This window comes from Diplodia corticola, assembly GCF_001883845.1.
Source record: "Diplodia corticola strain CBS 112549 chromosome Unknown scaffold81, whole genome shotgun sequence".
Taxonomy (NCBI): domain Eukaryota; kingdom Fungi; phylum Ascomycota; class Dothideomycetes; order Botryosphaeriales; family Botryosphaeriaceae; genus Diplodia; species Diplodia corticola.
Window position 1 is genome coordinate 1 of NW_017971560.1, and position 18,197 is coordinate 18,197.

Genomic DNA, 18,197 nt, shown 5'->3' on the forward strand with positions numbered 1-18,197 from the left:
GGGGGGGGGGTTTCCGTCACTTACTGTAGCTCTGCCGTTCTGCAACCAGAATCATATGAGAGATTACGTCTATCTGATGTGGATACAACTTGAATTATTTCGTCGGATGTCAACTCTTAAGTGCACTTTCGAGTGTTCACTCATCGACAATTTAAAGATACAATCAATGTCTTTGCTAGATACGTCTAAGACGAAAGAAACTCTCATAACCTAATATGGTAGTCTACTTTCTCATGGCAGCAAACTGAAAACCGTGAATCCAGACTGTGTCGACCTCATCTTCACATCACACAGAGTCCTCATTAAATTCCGGTACATTGGAGCTGGGAACATCGCTCTCTGACTTCTATCTTTTATACACTATAATACAAGGTACAGGCGAATAGTTGGCTGCCAATGGTGCGCCGTAAATATGTTCATGTCCTGTATGAAGGTGGAATTTTCGACTAAACAGCTTTAATCCAACAGGAAAACAGAATGTGTACCTTAAGACTGAAGACCTTGCACTGCATCATTCTGCTCATGAGGGATGATGCCTGCACCGATGGTCGGCAGCGGTATCAAGCGTATTGCTATCCCTTTCCATTTCGCCTCAACACATTCGTCTTCGAGACTATTAGATCTTTTTCTGACTAAACGACCAGTACGCTTTCCATGGTAGCTTCCAATCGGTGGTCCTCAGCTTGGGATTGAAGACGTCAAAGTCCGTCTTCTGCAGCTTGTCCAGCCAAAGTCCAGTTGCCACGGCGGGTATCAGGGCGCCAAAGCCCTTCTCCACGTCCTGCAGCTGTGCTTGAGTACCTGCGCTGAGTTGTTGAGGGCTGTACCGGTGCTCCTCTTCATGGGCATGCTCGAAGTCATGGTCAACTTCGCTGCCGGCACGCAAGCTGCTCAGCATTGACCGTGCCGTGATGAGATGGTCGTTGGCCCGGGTAGCTACGGTGAAAACGGCATCACGAAGACCATTCGCATCCGCTCCGTGGCGCAAAACCTCTTCTTCTTTCACACCCGCTTCAGCCATTACATCTAACGGTAGCAACACGGCGCCTTGTCGGCCGCCGGGCAGAGCGCCTCCGAATGCTGCCTGGTTCGAGTGGTGATTCGGTGGAGGAGGAAATGCGATCAAGGGCAGACCACGTAGGACGGTGGCAATGCCGGTTGCTTTGCCAATGTGCGAGGCAAGGTGATCGACCGTGACAGAGGCAAGCGGAAGCGTCTGCAGGGTCAGATACAGCAGCGTCGAGTATGTGTTTTCCGCGTACGACTCGAGAGAAGCTAAGGTGGCAAAAGGCGGATTTCCCAGCGTCTTCTCACGCTCAGAGATGATGCGCAAGAACCATGACTTCCCGAGACGGGAACGGCCTTGGGTGCGAGCATCCAGAGCTTCGGCAGCATGGGCAAGCAGCACAGCGACAGGCTCCTTGGGCGGGGAGCCTTGTAGGGCGCGAGTCACAGCATCGCGCCAGAACTGCATGCGCATGCGGCCAACGGTGGTGTTCGAGGTCTGGTCGGCGACGCGGGCGACATCGACGTTGAAAGCGCGAATGGCAAGGTAGGCATCGCGGGCGTGGGGCGGGATGAAAGTCTGCAGGGTGAAGGACGGGGAATCGTAGTGGCTGGTTGCAAGCAAGCAAGCAGTCAGCATGCAATTGACGGAGGAGAGCAGATGGGCAGGCAGCTACCGCAAAAGATTGGCGCAGTAAGCGCGAGCCTTGTCTATCTCAGCTTGCGAAGTTGCCGGGGAAGCATATGTTCTGCGACAGCTCTGGCAGAGCGTGGAGCGCGCATGGCGCCATCCTGTCCGGCAGGAAGAGCGGAGGAGCGTCATAAGAAGGGGAGAGAGGCGTGCGGGGAGCGGAAGAGAAGAGCAGCGATCCCTCGGGCATGGCTGCGGCGGCGGTGGAGCTGTAATGGATTTTGCGTGACGGCAATTGGACTGCGCACCCATGACGTGGGGCGATGCACGGGCCCCGAGTAGATGGTCCGCGGCGGCGCGTCGCGGCGCGTCGACACGCTTGGTGTCTACCTGCCCGTCGCGCGCTGTCGCCTGCTGTCGCCTCTGCTCGACCACCAACCGCCACGACGCGCCCCTCCTCAAAGCATGAGCTTTGGAGACTCCGACGAGCGCCCGGCGAAGAAGCGCCGTTTCTTCGTCGAAGACGAGCCCGCCGAAGCCGCCGCGCTTTCTGCTTCTGCCGTTGACAAGGAAAACGACGCACAGAATGCAGGCATTGCGGGCGTTGACACCGGCTTGTTCGACGCCGACTTGTTCGCGTCAATTGTGGGTGAACATGTGCCGCCAGAAAAGCTGAGGCGGTTGCAGGAAGCCAGCAGCAACGACATCACGCGCGGTAGGCACAGATGCCCAGCCCAAGTGCCACAATGCTGATTGAGATCTCGTGCAGCCATCAACATGTATTACGATGGATCGTGGGAGTCTGCGCCCGCCTCTGTGGCTCCTCGCTCGAACGGCACCCTGGAATCCTTCGCTAAACCCCAGGGCTCACCTCGAGTAAGCTCGGTCGCCGACGATCCCGCCTCTCTCACGCCTCAACGACCTCGAGTGCAGACAACTATGCCTGACAAGCGGTACATTGGCGCTTTTGGTGTCGTTGGTTGGGCAACCAGAAGCGGGACCGGCCTGATCAAGTTCGGCGAGAAAGTGAATATTGAACGTACAAGAACCCAACCGACCGTGAAGCTTGGGCGCAATGGCAAGAAAATTGCAAACAAACGCCAGGACATTGTCGTACGGTTTACAAATCAGCGCGGAGAGGAGGTTGGCCGCTTGGAGAACGAGTCTGCCGCCTGGATCTCCTCCTTGATTGACCAGAGAGTGTGTACCTTCGAAGGCTCATGCGTGTATACTCCGGACAGGATACGCACCAACGAGACTATCTACCTCCAGCTCCGAGTCTATCTGTTGAAAATTGTTTTTGATGCAGGGGGGTTTGTGAGGCCTGCCGACACGAACCGTGAGTCTGCGTTCTATGAGGCGAAAGAAACCCACGAGGAGCGCGGCCTACGCCTGCGCCAGGTGGCCCTGGTAAAGCTGTTCGATGAAATCAACCTTCACCCTACCCGTGGGAACGCTCAGGCTGAGAAGCACAAGCGACAGGGTCTGCTGAAGGCTGTCGAGCTTGCAGAGAAAAATGAGCAGCCCGGAGCCTCCAATTCAAAGTCTCAAAAATCACCCAACAACGAGCCGGGAACGCCTCCCTTGGACGAAGTCGAAGAAGGCCAAGAGCTCGAGCAGGACCAACTGGATTCACTGTACAAGAAGGCGCAGTCTTTCGATTTCAATACCCCCGAAGCAGAACCCGCAAGTACTTTCGCCATGGATCTTCGGAAATACCAAAAACAGGCATTGCACTGGATGATAACCAAGGAAAAAGATCAGAAGTCTGACCATAAAGAAATGTCGATGCATCCGCTTTGGGAGGAATACACCTGGCCTACCAAGGATGCGGATGATAATCCTGTGCCTGAAATCGTTGGCCAACCGGCGTTCTACGTGAACCCTTATTCTGGAGAGCTATCGTTGGACTTCCCAATGCAAGAACAGAATTGTTTGGGTGGAATTCTGGCGGACGAGATGGGCTTAGGAAAGACTATTGAGATGCTCAGTCTGATTCATTCTCACACTGCCAACCCTTCTTCCACACCCGACGGAGCCATAGCAACAGTAAACAACCTCCCGCGCTTATCAACTCATTCGTCGTCTGTCGAACTGGCTCCTCGAACGACGTTAGTAGTAGCACCGATGTCACTGCTCGCACAATGGCAAAGTGAGGCCGAGAAAGCTTCAAACCCTGGGACCCTCAAAACCCTGGTATATTACGGTTCAGAGAAGACTGCCAATCTCCAGAAGCTATGCTGCGGTGCAAATGCGGCGAATGCGCCGAACGTCATAATTACCTCGTACGGTGTTGTCCTTTCCGAATTCAACCAGGTTGCAGGCATGGACGGTAACCGTGGCTCCCACGGTGGTCTTTTCTCCGTGGAGTATTTCCGCATTATCCTCGACGAAGCCCATTTCATTAAGAACAGACAGTCCAAGACTGCGAAAGCCTGTTACGAACTCTCTGCCAAGCACCGGTGGGTTTTGACCGGCACCCCTATTGTCAACCGCCTCGAGGACCTCTTCTCTCTTGTACACTTCCTTAAAGTGGAGCCGTGGTCAAACTTCTCGTTCTGGAAAACTTTCATCACCGTGCCATTCGAATCGGGAGACTTCATCCGGGCTCTCGACGTCGTTCAGACGGTGCTTGAACCTCTCGTCATGCGCCGGACAAAGGACATGAAAACTCCAGACGGCAAAGCACTAGTGCCACTCCCGCCCCGAACGATAGAGGTGGAGTCGATTGAGCTTTCCAAGGCTGAAAAGGAAGTTTACGACTGGATCTACACCAGAGCGAAACGGACATTTGCGGCCAATGTCGAGGCGGGAACACTCATGAAATCATACACCACTATCTTTGCGCAGATTCTACGTCTGCGGCAGAGCTGCTGTCATCCTATACTGACCCGCAGTAAGGATATTGTTGCGGAAGAAGAGGATGCCGCTAACGCCGAGGATCTCTCAAAGGGCTTGGCTGACGACATGGATCTTGACACATTGATCCAACAGTTCGAGGCTGAAGATGAGAATGGCGAGCAAGACGCTAACAGGTTCGGTGCGCATGTTTTGAGGCAGATTCAAGCAGAGCAGCACTCTGAATGTCCCATTTGCGCCGAAGAGCCGATGGAGGAGCAGGCCGTGACAGGCTGTTGGCATTCAGCCTGCAAGCAGTGCCTGCTTGAATTCATCGAGCACCAGCGAGATAAAGGAGAGATTCCGCGTTGTTTCAACTGTCGGGAGCCCATCAACTCGCGCGATGTGTTTGTTGTCGTGCGTCACGATGATTACGATGAGGACGAAGCGCTCTACTCGTCCCCCGGCAATTCTGGCAACCGCACCCCGCGCATCTCCCTCAGACGAGCCAAATGCGCCGCCTCCGCAAAGATCGAAAGCCTTCTCTCCCATCTCAAGAGGATCCGCCGCGAGGAGCCGGGCATCAAGTCGGTCGTGTTCTCCCAATTCACCAGCTTCCTGGACCTCATAGAGCCCGCGCTGGCCCGCGACAACATCCCCTTCGTCCGCTTCGACGGCAGCATGACGCAGAAGGCGCGTGCGGCCGTGCTTCAGGACTTCACCAGCCGACCCAAGGGCCTGGTGCTCTTGCTGTCGCTGCGCGCCGGCGGCGTGGGCCTGAACCTCACGGCGGCGAGTCACGTCTTCATGATGGACCCGTGGTGGAGCTTCGCGGTCGAGGCGCAAGCCATCGATCGCGTCCACCGCATGGGCCAGCTCAGTGAGGTGGTCGTCAAGCGGTTCGTGGTTCGGGGCAGTATCGAGGAGAAGATGCTGAAGATCCAGGAGAGGAAGAAGTTCATCGCGAGCAGCTTGGGCATGATGAGCGACGAAGAGAAGAAGGTGCAGAGGATTGAAGATATCCGAGAGTTGTTGAGCTAAAGTGTCGAACTATGGTCGGAGGATCCAGTACGGGTATACTCGTGTCGATTGTGTGTAGGGTACGAATATGGGAGGAGTATGCCAGGATATTGGTTGTCTCAGGATGTGAATACTTGGACGGCCTTCTGCGAACTATTTATTGCCTTGGAATAAAATTATTATCACTTGTTGGAATCACTTCAGCCTCACCCTTTAAAGGCACCAAAGCGCGTCCCTCTCGCTGACACCCTCCTCGACTTTTCGTCTGGCCGCGACCGGGGATTGCATTCAACGGTGAGCACTCAGTCCACTTGCCGTTCGGAGCCAGTCATTATCACAACACCAAGTCCTTTCTTCTTCCTGTTACTTGATGGTAAACTAGGTTACATTTTATGCGCCATCGAGATTCGCAAGAAGATTCTGGGTCATACTTTGCTCTCTAGAATTTTAGCTCAAGTGCAAATCCCCTCGCCGAACCGTCAGTAGAGCGAGAATCACCCGGCTGGCCAGAGATATCAACAGAGTCGGATTTAGGGAAGGGAGAGAAGAACGGCGATAATCCACAGGGTGGGATTTATAAATTCATAGGTGGGCCCTCGAGCTCGTGTCTTGTGTGGTGAGCGTCATCACACTAGTTGCGATTGTTCTGGTCCTCCGGCTGTATGATGATAAAGCTCCCTGGTGGTACTCAGATTCAGCATGGTCTCTGCGGCGGACAAGAAGCTGGTGGAGGCACGCGAGCTGGTTGAGATCGAGGAAACAGTGGGGAGGGCAAATCCGAAGATAGATTAATGGTCGCTGTAATGATAAATACTCATTCGGAGTATGTGCATGTAGATGCGGCGACCGAGTCCGTGTAGCAGGCCCGTACTCGTTGACGAGCATGGCTGGATGGCAGAAGAGTGGTGGCTGGCGGGCGGTGAGGTGGAGAGAGACTTTGGCGGCAGAACGTCGGAACCACCGCAAAGTTGCTCGAAATTTTTGGAGCCCGCACCGAAGCTTCACGACCGCGACGGCCCTTTGCAACCAGCTCCACCACAACCACCACCTCCTCCGCCGCCCCTCCCTTTTTCTCACCGCTCTCAGCCGGACAGCCAGTCGCAGCACAATGGCCAAGGACAAGGTCAAGGACAAGAAGGAGAAGAAGGAGAAGCGCTCCGAGTCCGGCGGCGTCAAGAAGAGCAAGAAGGACAAGAAGGAAAAGAAGTCCGAGCACGTCGCCGACGCCCTGCTCGCCAGCGTGAGCGACGCCAGCTCCGGCGCCGACGTCAAGACCACCGTCGCCATCAGGTCCGCCGCCGTCGACGAGAGCGATGACGACGCCATCAGCCCGCTCGTCAACGCCGCCAACCTGGTTCCCTTCGCCGTGCCGCTGGCCGACGACAAGACCACCAAGAAGGTCTTCAAGACCGTGAAGAAGGGTATGTCCGCTCGTGTGCTGCGCCATTGGAGCGCAAACACGTCGCACACGTCCTTGCAGAAAACCCACCGCTAACTCGCTCTCGCGCACACACAGCCGCCAAGCACAAGACTCTCAAGCGTGGCGTCAAGGAGGTTGTCAAGGCGGTGCGCAAGTCGCCGACTAACGCGCCCGCCTCGTCGCTGATCGAGGACCCGTCCGCCGTCGTCGTCATTGCCGCCGACATCAGCCCAATGGACGTCATCTCGCACATCCCCGTCCTCTGCGAGGAGCACAACATCCCCTACATCTTCGTCACCTCGCGCGCCGAGCTCGGCGCCGCCGGCAACACCAAGCGCCCCACCTCCGTGGTCATGATTTGCAAGGACCGCGGCTCCAAGAAGGGCGCTGCCGACGAGAAGCCTGGCGACGAGGCCGAGTACAAGGAAGCGTACGATGGCGCCGTCAAGGCCGTGCTCAAGGCCTCCAAGGGCGTGAGGCGTTGAACCGGGCAGGCTCTCTGAAGCAGCTGTGTGGGGTTTGCTTCGCGTCTTCGTGGGGGAGGTCAGATGGGCTGAAATGCAGCGCAGCGTTGTCATATTTGTGCCGCTTTGTCGGCCACAATGCGTTGGGTGGAGAATGAACGAGGATCTCCCTGCTGCTCACAACAAATCATGGGAATGATACGGCGCACGCGGCGTTAGATGGTCGGGTAACGGGCTTCTTTTGTGTATAGTTGCTACTCGGGCTTCGACAATCAGCGAACGAAAAAAAAGTTGGTGGCGGGCCATTTCTGTATCGATCAGATGGAAAGAACGGCTGTCCGACCCAGATATAGCAGCTACCATATACGGTAGCTCATTCCAATCAAAAGAAGTTCGAATTATGTTTTTGGCGCGACCCAGTCTCAAATATCCCTTTCCGAACCGTGCGAACTAGTCTGTCTAACCGAGCGACTGTTGTAAGACCACTGCTGCTTTCACACTGGATGCTAGCTCAGCCCGGTTGAGGCGTCAGTGGATCACTGGAGATGGTTCAAAACTGATCAGAAGAAATGTTGATTTCTTTGCGGCTCGTCTATAATTATCTTTCTCTACCAGAGCTCGCTCAATGAGTATTCCCATTCGGATTCCCTTTCCTGATGATAGAACGCCGTTTTTCCCTTTTCATGCTTCCGAAAATAATTAAAGCCAGTACGCCAAAGTCCGTGGTATCTCGCGTCGAAGGAAAATCAACCGTCTTGCTCTAGGAATCGCCAAAAGAGTCGCGTCCGTTTCCGCTCTCTCCTCTCCATGCACTCTCCTTCTTTCTCTCTCTCTAGTGGAACACCCAGAGCGGCAAGCCGCCGGGGCCTCTGGCGGCCCTCCTGCCGTCCTCGCCCTCCATCTCGACGTAGGCGGGGGTGGAGCTGCCGCTCATCATCTCCTCGTCGGTCTCGATTGGGCTCTCCATGACGAGCTCGAGCCAGTGGGCGAAGCCGGGCTCGACGCTGCCGGTGACCTTGACGCGGCCGACGCCGCGGACGTCCTCGAAGAGGCGCAGGACGCTGTAGTCGCAGGCCTCGAACTGGGCCTGCCAGCAGTCGACCTCGAGCGAGTCGGCGCCGGAGAAGGCGGCGGCGACGTCCTGGGCGGTGAAGAAGGGGTCCGTGTCGAGGCGGATGCTGATGCGCCAGTTGCGGATCTGCGAGCTGACCGAGTTGCGGAGGACGGGCCGGCTGGGCTCGATGAGGAAGGGCATCTTGGTGAGGAGGCTGCTGTGCGCCGAGAAGGTGTTGCGCGCGTACAGGATGCGCGTCGCCTCGTCGTGGATCTGCTTGCAGGTGCCGAGGATGGCCGGGTGGATGTCGGCCTTGGGCAGGTTGCGGCACGACGACGAGTGGTAGCTGGCGGCGCGGCGTTGCTGCTCGGTCAGGTCGGGCGGCGTGAGGAGCATCTCGTAGATTTCGTTGCGGAGCTCGCCCGGCAGGCGGAGGAAAGACGAGGTTTGTTGCTGCTGTTCGGGCATTGCTGGTGGTGGTGGTGATGCGCCGCGAAGAGTCATGGTGGTCGGCTGTTGTTGATTGGCCGAGATGGTGGTGGTGGTGGTGGCCATGATGGATGGTGTTGGTTTTCAGACCCAAGGTTGAGTGCTTGCTTGATTGATTGCCAATTGATTGACTGGTGTGCAGTGATGATGTTGTTTGCTGATGAGCAGAAGTAGCAGTGTCCGCATTGGGCGGGCGTATATATGTAGGACATGGTGGCTTGCGGTGGTGCTAAGGCGGCCGATAATAGGAGCAAGCAAGGGCTGCGGGCCGTCTCGCATGCATCTCGCACGGCCGTGGCGTGTTCGGAGGCTGTTGGCTTATCGCGTGAGTGGTTTTTTGGCAGAGACACAGAAGCGTGAGATCGGGATGTGCGACGCAGGTGTGCGTAAGGTGTACCAACGGGAGGAATCGGGAGTCGTCGGGCGCGTCTCGGGGCCGCCAGAAAGTAGGGTGATCCTCTGCCCGCACGGGCCGCCCTCAGCTGTATCGCGCCTCCCCGGCCAATCGCGCGCCGCCCCAGCCCCAGCCGTCGTGTCGCATCTGTAGTCGGTGGAGTGATGCTGCCTCATTCGATCAACCCATCCCCCTGCGCAGAGCAGAGCCCCCTTCGAAGCCTTGTCAGCACCGAGCCCGCCCGACTTTCGTCCCAGAAGCCCTCGTGCCTTGTTCTAGCGCCCGTTCGCCGGCCCGCGTCTAGGCCACGCCCTTCGTCGATCCCCTGGGCGTTCCTGTTGTCGCCGCACTGTGCCACAATCCTCGGCTGACCGGCTCTGCCCATGCCTGCAAAACTTATTCTGGCCGCGCCACGTCTGAGGCCAGTCCAACACAACGAGCTGTCGAGATACGAGCCCGAGTTTGCGAGACTTCACCGACAATACGTGTCAGGGCTCGAGCGGATGCGCCTCTGTCCTCCGCCCACGAATCGCCGCGAAATTGTTGGCTCCTCCTACATTGGCCTTGCATGCCTACTTACCGCTCACAGATATCAGCTTGGCCAGTGATTCGCCAAATCACCGCTTTTAACGCGCCAGTGCCATTGGGTGAGACATTTGCTTTTTCCCTCACTCTCACCTTGCCTATGCGCTGTTTTCTCCCCTCTTTTTCTCTTTATTTTTGGGGGGAGGGGAGCGGAGCAGCTGTCGCTTTGAGCGCTGCAGCAGAAACCAGGATGAAGCGAGATGACCGGGCCCGCAAGCAGGGATTTGTTGTTCATCCTCTGAGTCAACGCGACCATGACAAGAACACACAAGCATGTGCTTGTGCACTCAGGCACAAGATCCCGCTCGGCGCCGTTGTCGCCAGAATGAGCCCAAGCAGGGGTTGTGGAGAACAGTGAACGCCCGGGAGATCGCCCGTTCCTTATCGAGCTAAACGAGCGGATGACGAAGATCCAGAGGATTCCCCTTTCAGCGGATGCTTTCGCCGGTTGGTTTTCGTCTCCTTTGAGGACCGAGCGCCAGAGTCGTGATCGTGCTCTTCGCGGAGATCGGCAACTGTCGGGTGCGTGATGATGATGCTCTCAGCCTGGGCCCTGTGAGTTGTCTCGACCTTTCTAATCTCCTATGAATCTAGGAAGTTGCCAAAAAAATAATTTCTCCGTGTTCGGCCCTGGAAAAATGCAGTTCTCAACTCCTGCCGCACTGTTAGCTGCCCAACGTACCCGATCCTTGACCGTTCGTCATGGACGCCGTATCAAAGGAGCACTTGGAGCCATGTCCACGGACAATCCTGCGACGATCCATATTCCAGCCCATGCAAGAATGAAAAGGCCTAGTCAGTGGAGTAGCTTGCCGAATCGTCAGCAACTACTGCAAAGCATAAATTTATCCCCGCTCGCCATCGGAGTTTCCAACTCCCTGGATTTTACTTCGTCGAGTCGGTATTTGCAGGTCCTTCGTTCGGGTACGAACATAGTCTAGTCCATACACTGGAGAGATGAATGTGGGTTGCTATGCCAAGCATTACAACTCGACACCGAGGTCCGGAAGTTTGTACAACGTCGATGGTCTGATCGAGCGTGAGGTGACAAGCTGCTGACGTGTTGTCACAGGAAGGCCTCTGACGCATCCGGCTCTGCAGGTGTTCCAGCAACTCGGTCAGGTCGTATGGCAGATTGAAAGTCGGGAGGTATAGTATTGGAATTGTCACGACAGTAGTGGTACGAGTGGTACGTAAACGCAAGCTCGGAAGCCACGGTTGGCCAGGGTCGATGATGTAGGTCGTACAGCTTTTGTTACGCCTGAGTCGAAACGATGGTTGGACGTTATCAAGATGGCGGCTGATGCGTTCGCATACGCTTCCGGCTGCATACGTGTGGGCCTTCATGTGAAGTTAACGTGACTCGTGTCATGTCGCTCTCTTACCTGTTTGAATTGTAAGCTTTGTAGGTCAGACACAGTCTCAGAGGAGCGTCTTGCAGCGTAGCCTATTCAAGTGCGAGCGTGAAGGGTTGTCGGTATGAAGGGACGGAACTCCGAGGTAAACGGAGCAGGGTAAGGGAGACGGTCGGGGCTCAGCGGCTCAGCGACAGGCATCTGGAGGGTTAAGTATTCCCCTGATGAAATGGGCGATTATCCTCTCATGATCTCGTGAGATTTGTCTGTGCAGGCTATTTGGAGGCTTGGGCCCGCTTCAATCCGGACCGGTTCTTACCGGCTGTCACGCTGCTGTTGGGTGGTGCACATTAACCGGCAGCATGCCGAGACGGCATAGGATGCGGCAATCCTCATTCGGCAGCGGCACTCAAGTGCTACGGCGAATGAGAACTCTCGGTCTCGGAGCATCTTGGAAAACCGAGCTATCAGCGAATGAGGGCTGTGGACCACCGGGAGGGGAACGGCCGCCATACACAAGGAAAGGCAGCCACCGCTCAGAATGCACGCAACCGAGAATGTCGGCCCCGGGCGGAGTGAACACGCTCCTCCCCCCAAAATTGATGACATGATGATGTTGGGCAACTAAGCCTTACTAGAGTCAATACGTCGCGGCCAACCGCTCCAACAGGTGATCCTTGGCCGTGAGCACCGTAGTCCTTTCTCCTGCCCCCTCCTTCCCACCCTGCTCCTTCACCACGTCGCTCGGCACTGGGACCAGCTTGGCATCATCCACCGGGTGGCAGAAGTACGCGATGCTGTACCTGTCTTCTCCCACCTCGTGGGCCTCCGGCGGCGGAAACACAACCCGGTGCACTGTGCTCTTCAGCAGCCCGTCCGTCCAGTAGCTTAGCAGGTCCCCGATGTTCACGAGCACGGGCGGCTGCGCATCGTCACCGGTCGGGTTCACAGGAACAGGTGCCCACGCTCCGTCGCGCGTCAGGATCTCGAGTCCGGGCTGGCCCCGCGGCTGCTGGAACAGTAGCGTGACGCTGCCGTAATCGGAGTGGGCGCCGGCACGGATGTCTGTGCTGTCGATGGGTGGCAGCGCCGGATAGTACAGCAGGCGGAGGATCGAGCCGGACGGGCCTGCAGACCGATCGTGCCGCGTCGCGAACCAGGAGTCGCCGCCGTCAGACGCTGGAATGCGTAGAGCGAGGCCGAAGAGGCGGAGCAGGTGGTTGCAAAGGGCGTGGCACCGCGCTTGAAAGTCACCAAGTTGAGATTCGTGGGGCGCCAGGGGCGCAGGGAGCGGTTGTGGGGCCTGGTTCGAGAGTGTGTATTCACCGATGTTGAAGGCTCTGATAGCTGGATAAGAGCTGGCTCAGGGAGAGTTTGGGGGAAGCGAGACGCACTCTTTGAAATCACCGCGCTGCAAGATTGTTAGGACAAGTCAAAGTCACTTGCGGGCAGACGGACCCCCACAAGTCAGAACGAAGTGTGAATAGCTCATCTGGCTCTGCTGGTGGGAGTAGCTACCTTTTGGCTCTTGGGGTCCAGAGTCTCGGTGTGCATGCCAACCCAACCTTGGTTCTTGCCTTTCTGGTAGGAGCATTCTGCCTTCACCTCGCGGGGCGACTTGAAGAAATTACGAGACTTTAGACGTCAGATCGCGGCCTGGAAATGATGTGGATTTCTGGGCTACCAATTCGAAGAGAGATCGGACATGCTCGGGCGGCAGGATCGCGCCGTAGTTGCTCACGAAGACAAAGCCGTGAGTGGACGCGGCATCGAGCAGCTGACTGGCGACCTCGGCCGTGGGCGACGCGACGTCAATGACGGGGATCAGGGCGGGGGTTGACGACATGGCGAAGCGGGGTGGATGCGTGGTGTTGAGAGCGGCGGCGGTCATAGGGCTGAGCGCAGGGGCCATGTTTGCGCGGGCGGGCGGTCCCTACCAAGTAGCGCGCGCTGGCGGTTGCGGGCGTCAACTCGGCGGTGCGACACTGACCACGCAGCTTGCGCCAGCTCCTCGACAACCACCCCCAAGCAGCAGCCTCAAGGCGCCGCCCTCCACCACCCCGCTGCTCATCCGCCCCGTTGCCCTCGGCGGAGTGCGTCCTCCCTCTGCGCATCCTCTCCTTCAAGTTGCCCCGTCTTTAATTGCCAGTCGCCCTGTCCTCCCCCGGACTGCCTAGCCTCACACCATGATCTCTACCCAGGACGATTGGGCCGCCAACCTGGCCGAGCACTCCAAGCTAGAGGAGCTCTCCGGCTGTTCTGTCGCTATCGATGCCGCCGACCACCTCACCCGTCTGCTCAACGACCCGCAATGGAAGGAGCCGCTGCTCCCCGCCCTGGGCGGTCTGCCATTCTCGATGAAGCGCCTTGTGCTCGACGACCTGCAGCGCTGGAAGAACCACAACATCACGCCGCTCTTCGTCTTCAACGGTCTGGAATTTGGCCAGCGCGACAGATCATTCCGCACCTCAGACGACGCCTCGCGCGTCACCGCCGAAGCTTGGGAGCTCTACAACCAGAGTGAGGCCGAACGCGCAGTGCAGACATTTGGGGAGGCTCGTATGTTGTCCTATGTCCCTGCCGCAAGAGACGCATTCTGACATGGGTTTTGTGCTATAGCTTCAACCAGGACCGATGACTACCTGCGCAACTTCCAGTTTCTCTTGAACGAAGCTGGCGCCGAGTTCATCGTCGCGCCCTACACCGCGTGGGCCCAGGTATGTGCACCAATTGGCGGGACATGAACCATCAGCTGACTGTGCTGTAGCTTGCATACCTCGAGAAGAGCGCAAAGCACCTCTGGCAAGCCATTGCTGGTCCGTCCGAGCTGCTCTTCTTTGATATCGAGAGGGTGATCACGGCGTGGGACTGGGAGCGCGGCGAGTTTACATGGATGGGCAGGCGGCAATGCATGAGCGACCTGGGCAACCTGGGGCCCGACCAGTTCATCGACGCGTGCCTGTTGGCAGGCTCTGAGCTACTGCCTCCCCTGCCCATGCTCGAAACTCGCAGGAACAAGCCCAAGATTAGGAGCGCCGTCGAGATGATGATGTCGCTAGGTCGCACCGGCATGTCCGTCTGCCAGAACTACCAGGATGACCCGAAGCTCCGCTCTATGAACTACACCGACAAGTTTATGCGGGCCAAGATGTCCATTCAGCACCATATCATCATCACCCTCGATGGAAAGGTCGAAGTCCTCAACAATGACCGCGCACCTAGCGATGTCCACGAATTCATGAGCCAGCGTCTTCCCGATGAAGTTTACTTCTACCTCTCCAGGGGTGCCATTGGCTCGAGGGTTCTCACTGCACGCACGTCCGCGGAGATTATTGAGATTGCCCCGCTGGACGGCGGTGAATCCCTAGAGTATCGTGAGCTCGTGCGCGACCAGCTTGTTCCCCTTCGCAACACTGCCATCTCCCTCCTCTCGTCGTCGCTGCATCGCTTCTACCAGCACAAGCACGTCTCGCTCTACACATGGTTCGACCGCAACAATGCTAAGACCATCTCTCTGAGGGATATGTCGGATTTCCGTCCCATCCTTGCTAATTGGAATGTGAAGGCTGCGCTGATCCAAGAGAAGGTCAAGTCGTTGGAAGGAGCGGAGACGATTGGCTTCGCGATCCAATCTCTGAAGGATGCCGATTTTGCTGCGAAGACACTGATCAAGAGGGACACGTCGAAGCTTTTGAGCGCCAGTGACGAGCTGATTTACAACTCCGTCTGGCGATTCCTGCAGCTGCGTGAATTCATTGACTCTAAGCACAACCTCACGCCGTGGGGTGAGGCTCTCAACGCGGCCATTACGGCGCTCAATGGGCGCTCGGAGCTGGAAGAGGCTGTCTTCATCGCCATGGAGCTCACCCGCCTCAACATCCTCACCTCCAAAAACATGTTCCCTTCGTACGGCGGCCCGCCCATCCGTGGCTCCGAGACCGACAAGCGCAACAACCTCCTCGTGTCTCGAGTCGCCTGTTTGGGTAGGCTCCGCCACAGGCCAATCGGCTTCACCGGCCCACTGAGCAGGCACTTGCTTGGCTACCACTCGGTCATCTCTTCGGTACGCAGCAGCCTTCGTGATCTCGCTGAGGTCAGTCTTACGACGCTTCTTCTCAACGGAGATGCCGAGCGTGATCGCAGCGACTACATCGACCTCGGAATCAAGCTGCCGTTTGGCATTCCCAACGACTGCGCCATGGGCATTGCGGTTAAGTCCTACCTCGACGAACTTCACATCCAGCCCGACCCGACGACTCCTGAAGCGAAGGCCAGCACCAAGACTCGCGCGGCGCGTGATTGGTTCCCTGAGAGCATTGATTTCATCGGCGATCTCGACATTGCCTTCAAGCTTTGGGATGCCGTGTACGCCGGTATCAAGAAGGCGAGTGATGCCGGCCTGGTGAGAGATGGCGCAGCTTGGGACGAGGTGAACAAGTGGCTTGCACCTAGACGCTGAGGAGCTGTGTTCCCGGGTATGCGGAATGATCGCATGATGAATAGTGGATCGAGTTGCTGAAATCAAGGCGGTTATGAACTCGCTGAGCACGCTCAAAGCAACAAAGCGCGGGATGCATAATACATAAACCAAAGGGGAAGGTATCAGGGCCATCGACGTAATTGCTTGACTGAACTCCGCCGTCAGAACACGCAGCAACAGGAGGTTCTACCAGACATGAAGTCAAGCAGCACTGAGAGGAGGAAATGGGTTAGTCGCGAGAAGGGGAAAAAAAGGGTGGTCATCAAGGATAGCAATCACGTGCTTAGCTAAGGGGCTGCGCGAGGCACTTAAGCGGCATATACGTCGCGGCACGGCTCAAATGAAAACTTTCAAGGCGCCATGTTCTGCACAACGTAGTCGTGTTCATGGGATATAAAACATGCGATGTCGGATACTCGGAGGGTGGACCTGCTGTTTCGGGAAGGCCGACGCTGCGATGCGGCGAAGAACAGCCGTGCCCCGCGGTCAATCCGAACTGCGCATCCCACCTTGCCCACTGCAACCTTTCACACGTAAGCTTGCCCGCAACCACTTCAACCGCTACCAAAACGCCTTCGTGCCGCCTCCTGCCAACTCCAATTTCCTTTTCCGCAGGCCCTGCAGTTTTTGGTAAACCCTACGCTCGACAATGGCCACCGAAGGCACCGAACTGGCCACGGCAACGGCGCCGGCCGCCCAAACCTCGTCCTCCGCCGCCTCAGAGCTCCCCGTGGTTAACATCGGTACGCGGCGATCCGCGCTGGCGCGGGTGCAAACGGACCTTGTGGAGGCGATGCTGAAGGAGGCGTGGCCGGACAGGAAGTACGCCATCCATGCCATGGCGACCATGGGCGACAAGAACCAGACGACGGCGCTGCACAATTTCGGGGCCAAAGCCCTGTGGACACACGAGCTGGAGGCGCTGCTGGCGAAGGGGGAGCTGGATATGATTGTGCATTGCTTAAAAGGTGGGCTATACTGGTTTTCTCTTTTATCGCCCCCAGAGCACGCGGGCTTGCTCCATCTGGAATCTCTTGAGACTCTGCTCGTCCCCCGTGGTTTTCTTTGTTCTCTTCAAGGACATCGGGCGGGGATGAGAAAGCCATGGGGCTCTCCAATCGCACATAGCTGACACTGACCGTACGTAGACATGCCCACCCAGCTACCGCCCGGCATGTCCCTTGGCGCCATCCTCCCGCGCGAGGACCCGCGCGACGCCTTCGTCCTCAAGGCCTCGCTGGCGGCCGACCCGGCGACGGCCTCCAAGTACGCGAGCGTCGGCTCGCTGCCGGCCGGCTCCGTGATTGGCACGTCGTCGGTGCGGCGGTCAGCGCAGCTGAAGCGGCTGTACCCGCACCTGCGCTTCGCCGACGTGCGCGGCAACGTCGGCACGCGGCTGGCCAAGCTCGACAGCACCGACCCGAACGAGGTGCAGTACACGGCGCTGATCCTGGCGGCGGCGGGCCTGAAGCGGCTGGGCCTCGACGACCGCATCACGGCGCTGCTGAGCAAGAAGGAGGGCGGCATGCTGTACGCCGTGGGCCAGGGCGCGCTGACCATCGAGGTGCGCACCGACGACTCCAGGACCATAGACCTGCTCGCGCGCGTCGGCTGCGAGCGCACCGCCCGCGCCTGCCTCGCCGAGCGCAGCCTCATGCGCACCCTCGAGGGCGGCTGCAGCGTGCCCATCGGCGTCGAGACCGAGTGGGTCGCCGACGACGGGGACGACCTCGTCATGCGCGCCATCGTCGCCAGCCTCGACGGCACCGAGGCCGCGGAGGTCGAACTGACGGCCAAGATCGACACCAGGGAAGCCGCCGACGAGTTTGGTAGGACCGTCGCCGCGGCGCTGGTCGAGAAGGGCGCCGCCGCCATCTTAGAGAAGATCAACCTGAACAGGACTATCATCGCGAAGCAGGGTGATGCATAGCGGCGGTCGTCGAGAAAATCGTCGACAACGGGATAGGAACATGGAGGGGGGTGGAAGACTGCGTACCAGAATTGGACACCCAAAGCGCCCTCGTAAGTATCAACATGGCATGTCAGCAGAAATTCGGGAATGCTGTAGTAGGGAAGAGATGCCTTGAGCAAATAGGATCGAATAGCTGGCCTGGAAGCTCAATTAGCAATTGAAAACTGCCCCGCTCTGTTATTAATCCGTATGCCTTCTTGAAGATTGTCCGTCTGTATTCTTCCTGCTATGGGAGTGGACGAATCGAGCATCGGGGACTTCGCTTTGAACACTTACCTACTCTGGGATATGCCAGAACACTAGCCCTTTCCCACAAGGTCAGCTATGGGCAGACCTCTGCGCATCTTCCGTCATTAAGTCATAATACAACATCACTCATAGTGCAGATGACCTGATGGGCTAAAGCATTGTATATCATCGAAATCGAAATCTATCTTCTATATGCGAACCAGAAATCTAAAACTTCGCAACTCTTTCAATTTCTATTTTT

General features: G+C 57.3%; 7 protein-coding genes across 7 annotated transcripts; 4 read left to right on the top strand and 3 right to left on the bottom strand.

Moving 5' to 3' along the window:
- Positions 1–616: 616 nt before the first annotated feature.
- Positions 617–1,645, bottom strand: BKCO1_810001 (squalene phytoene synthase; the record flags this gene model as incomplete). The annotated part of the gene is made up of 1 exon (XM_020279444.1): positions 617–1,645. One exon carries the CDS (start codon positions 1,643–1,645, stop codon positions 617–619), a length of 1,029 nt encoding a protein of 342 aa, XP_020125679.1.
- A 333-nt stretch (positions 1,646–1,978) lies between these two features.
- On the top strand, positions 1,979–5,515 carry BKCO1_810002 (dna repair protein rad5; the record flags this gene model as incomplete). Its single annotated transcript, XM_020279455.1, has 2 exons — positions 1,979–2,351; positions 2,406–5,515. The coding sequence occupies 2 exons, from the start codon at positions 1,979–1,981 to the stop codon at positions 5,513–5,515; spliced, it is 3,483 nt and encodes a 1,160-aa protein (XP_020125678.1).
- Positions 5,516–6,602: 1,087 nt separating this feature from the next.
- On the top strand, positions 6,603–7,399 carry BKCO1_810003 (ribosome biogenesis protein nhp2; the record flags this gene model as incomplete). Its single annotated transcript, XM_020279466.1, has 2 exons — positions 6,603–6,915; positions 7,011–7,399. The coding sequence occupies 2 exons, from the start codon at positions 6,603–6,605 to the stop codon at positions 7,397–7,399; spliced, it is 702 nt and encodes a 233-aa protein (XP_020125677.1).
- An 811-nt stretch (positions 7,400–8,210) lies between these two features.
- On the bottom strand, positions 8,211–8,987 carry BKCO1_810004 (uncharacterized protein; the record flags this gene model as incomplete). The annotated part of the gene is made up of 1 exon (XM_020279477.1): positions 8,211–8,987. The coding sequence occupies one exon, from the start codon at positions 8,985–8,987 to the stop codon at positions 8,211–8,213; it is 777 nt and encodes a 258-aa protein (XP_020125683.1).
- A 2,908-nt stretch (positions 8,988–11,895) lies between these two features.
- On the bottom strand, positions 11,896–13,167 carry BKCO1_810005 (iron ascorbate family oxidoreductase; the record flags this gene model as incomplete). The annotated part of the gene is made up of 4 exons (XM_020279480.1): positions 11,896–12,595; positions 12,650–12,666; positions 12,774–12,890; positions 12,940–13,167. 4 exons carry the CDS (start codon positions 13,165–13,167, stop codon positions 11,896–11,898), a joined length of 1,062 nt encoding a protein of 353 aa, XP_020125682.1.
- A 274-nt stretch (positions 13,168–13,441) lies between these two features.
- BKCO1_810006 (xpg i-region protein) lies at positions 13,442–15,714 on the top strand (the record flags this gene model as incomplete). The annotated part of the gene is made up of 3 exons (XM_020279481.1): positions 13,442–13,814; positions 13,875–13,972; positions 14,023–15,714. The coding sequence occupies 3 exons, from the start codon at positions 13,442–13,444 to the stop codon at positions 15,712–15,714; spliced, it is 2,163 nt and encodes a 720-aa protein (XP_020125681.1).
- Positions 15,715–16,384: 670 nt separating this feature from the next.
- BKCO1_810007 (porphobilinogen deaminase) lies at positions 16,385–17,665 on the top strand (the record flags this gene model as incomplete). The annotated part of the gene is made up of 2 exons (XM_020279482.1): positions 16,385–16,703; positions 16,884–17,665. The coding sequence occupies 2 exons, from the start codon at positions 16,385–16,387 to the stop codon at positions 17,663–17,665; spliced, it is 1,101 nt and encodes a 366-aa protein (XP_020125680.1).
- Positions 17,666–18,197: the final 532 nt, after the last annotated feature.